Genomic DNA, 4,009 nt, shown 5'->3' on the forward strand with positions numbered 1-4,009 from the left:
TTGTGCAAATTTTGGTTGAATCATAATAAAATGTATTTTTGATATAAAATAGTCTCCTGTAAGGTGCTAAGATTATAAAGTGTTACCCTTCCTTAAAAGCTTACCTTATTCAGTTCTCGGGTTAATATTTCATGTTGCTTTGTATGTGCCGTTTTTATACTAATAACCCTCCAAAACCCCAGTGGCATCTCTCATTAATTACTACAGTATTTCCCTTTGGTGAGCAAACATGATACCATGCCATTCGGCAAGAGCATAACCAAAAGGAACAAAGGTTTAATTGCTGTCACTTTCAGACACCTTGCTTGTTGCATAAACATTTTTATTTATTGTTTACATTACTAATACAGCAAGCACATTTCAGCAATTTACAAAATTGAGATTATGTAGATCTATATTTTAATCAAAATGAACATATTTTAACCCCAGCAATATATTTTTCCAGGGGCTTCTTATGACTCAATTTTAAATATGTTATTTCCATAATTGAGGTTTTCACGTTCGAAATAATGATTTTCATGAAAAAAAGAAACACCTCTATGAATAATCATTCTATTAAGCAAAACAGAGCTTCTCAACTTAATTCATGAATATTGACTGATCTGTTTTACTGGACAAAGGTATTTTAAAAGATACATATCACATCACTGAAAAATGATGAAGTCATTGATAATAGTGTTTTTTGAGAATCTTGAGGAATCTGCACCTCTTATTGATGTGTTATTCTGCTTGGAAGCTCATGCTATAATAACAATACCTGATGTGTTCCCTAAGCTGATGACGTACATGTACTGTAGTTCATAGAATAAATTAGTAATAACAGAAATTATGTAAATAGTGGAGAAATGAGCCCAGGATTTGTGGGCTTGTCAGAATAATATTGGCAGGATAATATTGATGACGTCAGGCCACAGTTAGATGCTGAGTGCACATACTGTAAGCTAAGGGTTTGAGGTCAAAGAGGTGAAAATGTAACTCCAGGCTGGCTTGTAGGAGACACACATGATAAAGTTATATTCTTAGTGTGTCACACACCCATCTTTGAAGAGGCCAAAATCCCATATTCTAGAAAAGATCCTTGAATGGCTATATGGTGCCAGGAAGCAATGCTATGTAGCGCAGTGGAAGTGCAATATTAGAATTTGACTCCCCCCAATTACCTGTTAAATAAACAACAATTCCAAAAGAAAGTCGAAGTAACACTCCATAGTAAGGCCTTATTGTTTAACGAATGTGTTAAATAAAGTATTACAACTCACTTTCCGAAGTAACTAAAAGATAGAGGAAAATAACAACATTGTGAGTCGCAATATAATTAATATAACCCACACATCCCTGATATTGTAAGTGCAATACCGTTTATTTTAAGTTCAAGATGGAAATATACCCCATCTTGGAAATATACCCCAATACACAATTGCTAAAAGTTTGGTGGCACTGTGTCCCGCTGACAGCTTGTTTGCTTAAACTGATGCAGTATGTGTGGGAAAAAAATTGTTTCCCAGGGTTACACAGTGTTACGTCCCAGTGTGTGGTCTGTGTGTGTTTTTGTTATGTTCCACACTGCTGACCCTTGATTGTTCTCCCTTCCCCATTGGCCCACCATTACACCACACTTTCTGTATGATATCGTGATCAATTAGCTTATCAGCCAATCAGAGTGTATCTTATTCAGAATATAACAGGGAGGTTTTATGAAGGAAAGAGCCTTTCGTTTGACTTCGGTCCTACTTGGTTTTGGTTATTGCTTCACTTCGCTTTGCTTTTGGTTATTGCTTCGGCTTTGTTGGTTTGTTGTTTTGCTTTGTGTGTGTATATTTTTGTATAGGTTCGGCTTTGTTGTTTTGTTGGTTTCTGTTAGTTTCTTTGTACTTTTATTTGTTTGTGTGTTCATCCTTGTTTTGCCATTACCTTGCCCTAACGTGTTACATGTTCAACTTTTGTGTTCTTTTGTATCCTGTTCCTGTTGATAACTCTTGTTCTCCCTTATTTGTATTCCTGGTTCACTTGTGTTTTTGTGTGAACTTTTGTGTATAAGGTTAGTTTAGGTTGTTGGGTACACTTTACACACTTAGTTGATTTTGTATTAGTAACACTAGTTTAGTACGGGTGAGTGATATTTGTCTTGTATGGTTTTGGGTAGTCAGTGCAGGTTAGCTAGGGTGTTGAAGACGCCAAAGACCGTTTGTTTTGGGTTTTCTTTTGCAGTCAGGTTAACTTTCCCTCACTTTCCTAGCCAGATCCATTTTGTTTGTGTGTAAATTTGAAAGTTGTGTAAATATTTGCTTGAACCTTCCAGATTTTTACATTTATACTCATCCACAAACAGTTTCTAAATTTTATTATTATTTTGTATTCTCACAGTGTGCAAAACAAAACAGTATGTGTCACAGCCGTGAAGTGAAATAAGAAATTTCAACTTGTATGTACAAGAAAAAATAACTTTTTTCTTTTCAAAATTTATGACCAGGAGAATATCATACCCAACTACATTATTATGCTTCCTATGACTATTAAAATATTACAATAAAAGATCTTTAATTTGAAATTAGTTTTGTTCTTGAAGAATTGGCTTGGAATATTTGACCAAACAGTATCATAACAAGAGCTTTTCTGAACCAGCTGTAAAAGAAAGCATAGACAAGAGGATTAAGTGTAGAATTTAAGTATCCTAGCCACATAAAAAATTCAAATAAAATGGGTGGAATTGAATAATTAAAAATAGGATCCAGGCTACTACTCAAGAAACATGGCATCCAGCAGCAGAGAAAGACCCCCATCACTATTCCCAGAGCCTTCGCAGCTTTTCTTTCTGACTTGCTTGTAGGTATTGTTTTGCTGTGTTCTGAGCTCTTACTCTGGGATACGAGGCCTTCAATTGCCCTGGCTTGTCTCCTTGCTACATGGAAAATTTTCAAATATATTCCTAACATAATAAACCCCGGGATGTAAAACGCCAGCAGGGAACAAATCAGGCTAGATATTTCAGTCTGTATCAGAGTACAGCCCCCTACACAATATATATTCTCATAGTAGACATCTTCCTTCCCCTTTATATTCAACTCTAGAAAAATCATTCCAAATCCAATAACAGCTGAAATACTCCAACTAATGACAACCATGTTAAGCGCAACAGAAATGTTGATTTTGGTTTTGTATTTTAGCGGTTCACAGATGGCATAATATCGATCAATTGAAATGAAGGAGAGATGGAATATAGAAGTAGTACATAACATTACATCTGTGCTGGAATGGATTTTACAAAGCAAGTCTCCGTAGTACCAACAAGTTTCAAGTGATCGGACCATACTGGGAGGCATAACAAATCCTCCTAATAACAAGTCAGCAAACGCTAATGAGAGAACGAGAAAATTGGTTGGTGTGTGAAGCTGTTTGAAGTGTGCGATGGAGATGACGACAAACAAGTTTCCAAAAACAGTAAAGAGAATAATTGCTACAAAGATCATGTATATTGGACTACGTACTGTGGTCAAATAAATGTGTTTTACACATGACTTATTCACAGATTCATAACAGAATAGTGTATTTTCAGTCATTCCAGTAAAGTTCAGAGTGTAGTTAATCCTATGTATCACAGGACATGTTTTTCCTGTAAAAAGACAAACATAAAATTAAGTAATGTTGTTATATTTAGTATTATTGCATATTCAACAATTTCAAATATGATTTGAAAAGAACAGGCATTTACAGTGTATTTATCAACATCAAAATTGTCTTTATCACTGAGAATTAGAAACGAAACCATGGATGTGTAACTTGTTACTCCTTGAGATTATGGAAATTATATTTTTTTATAATCACATAAACTCCATTTGTTACGACCTCAAGTGTCTAGGGGTAAAGGGGTGTAACATTTAGGATAATTCTTTTGGAAGCAGGTGGGTTCTGGTGAGGGACTAGGAAGCGTGATAAAGAAAAGAAAATAACAAAAAATATGGATCTGGCTAGGAAAGTGAGGGAAAGCTTACCTAACTACAAAAGAAAACCT

At 35.1% G+C, this 4,009-nt stretch overlaps 1 protein-coding gene across 1 annotated transcript; it reads right to left on the minus strand.

Moving 5' to 3' along the window:
• Positions 1–2,474: 2,474 nt before the first annotated feature.
• Positions 2,475–3,579, minus strand: LOC148675569 (trace amine-associated receptor 1-like). The gene has a single exon (XM_088627227.1). It carries the CDS (start codon positions 3,555–3,557, stop codon positions 2,538–2,540), a length of 1,020 nt encoding a protein of 339 aa, XP_088483353.1. The 5' UTR covers positions 3,558–3,579; the 3' UTR covers positions 2,475–2,537.
• Positions 3,580–4,009: the final 430 nt, after the last annotated feature.

This window comes from Lepisosteus platostomus, chromosome 3, assembly GCF_059453375.1.
Source record: "Lepisosteus platostomus isolate fLepPlt1 chromosome 3, fLepPlt1.hap1, whole genome shotgun sequence".
NCBI classification, from domain to species: Eukaryota; Metazoa; Chordata; class Actinopteri; order Semionotiformes; family Lepisosteidae; genus Lepisosteus; species Lepisosteus platostomus.

What these genes read in the sequence shown, in the direction of transcription:
- LOC148675569 (XM_088627227.1), bottom strand. Translation starts at nt 3,557, where the DNA reads ATGACTGAAAATACACTATTCTGTTATGAATCTGTGAATAAGTCATGT.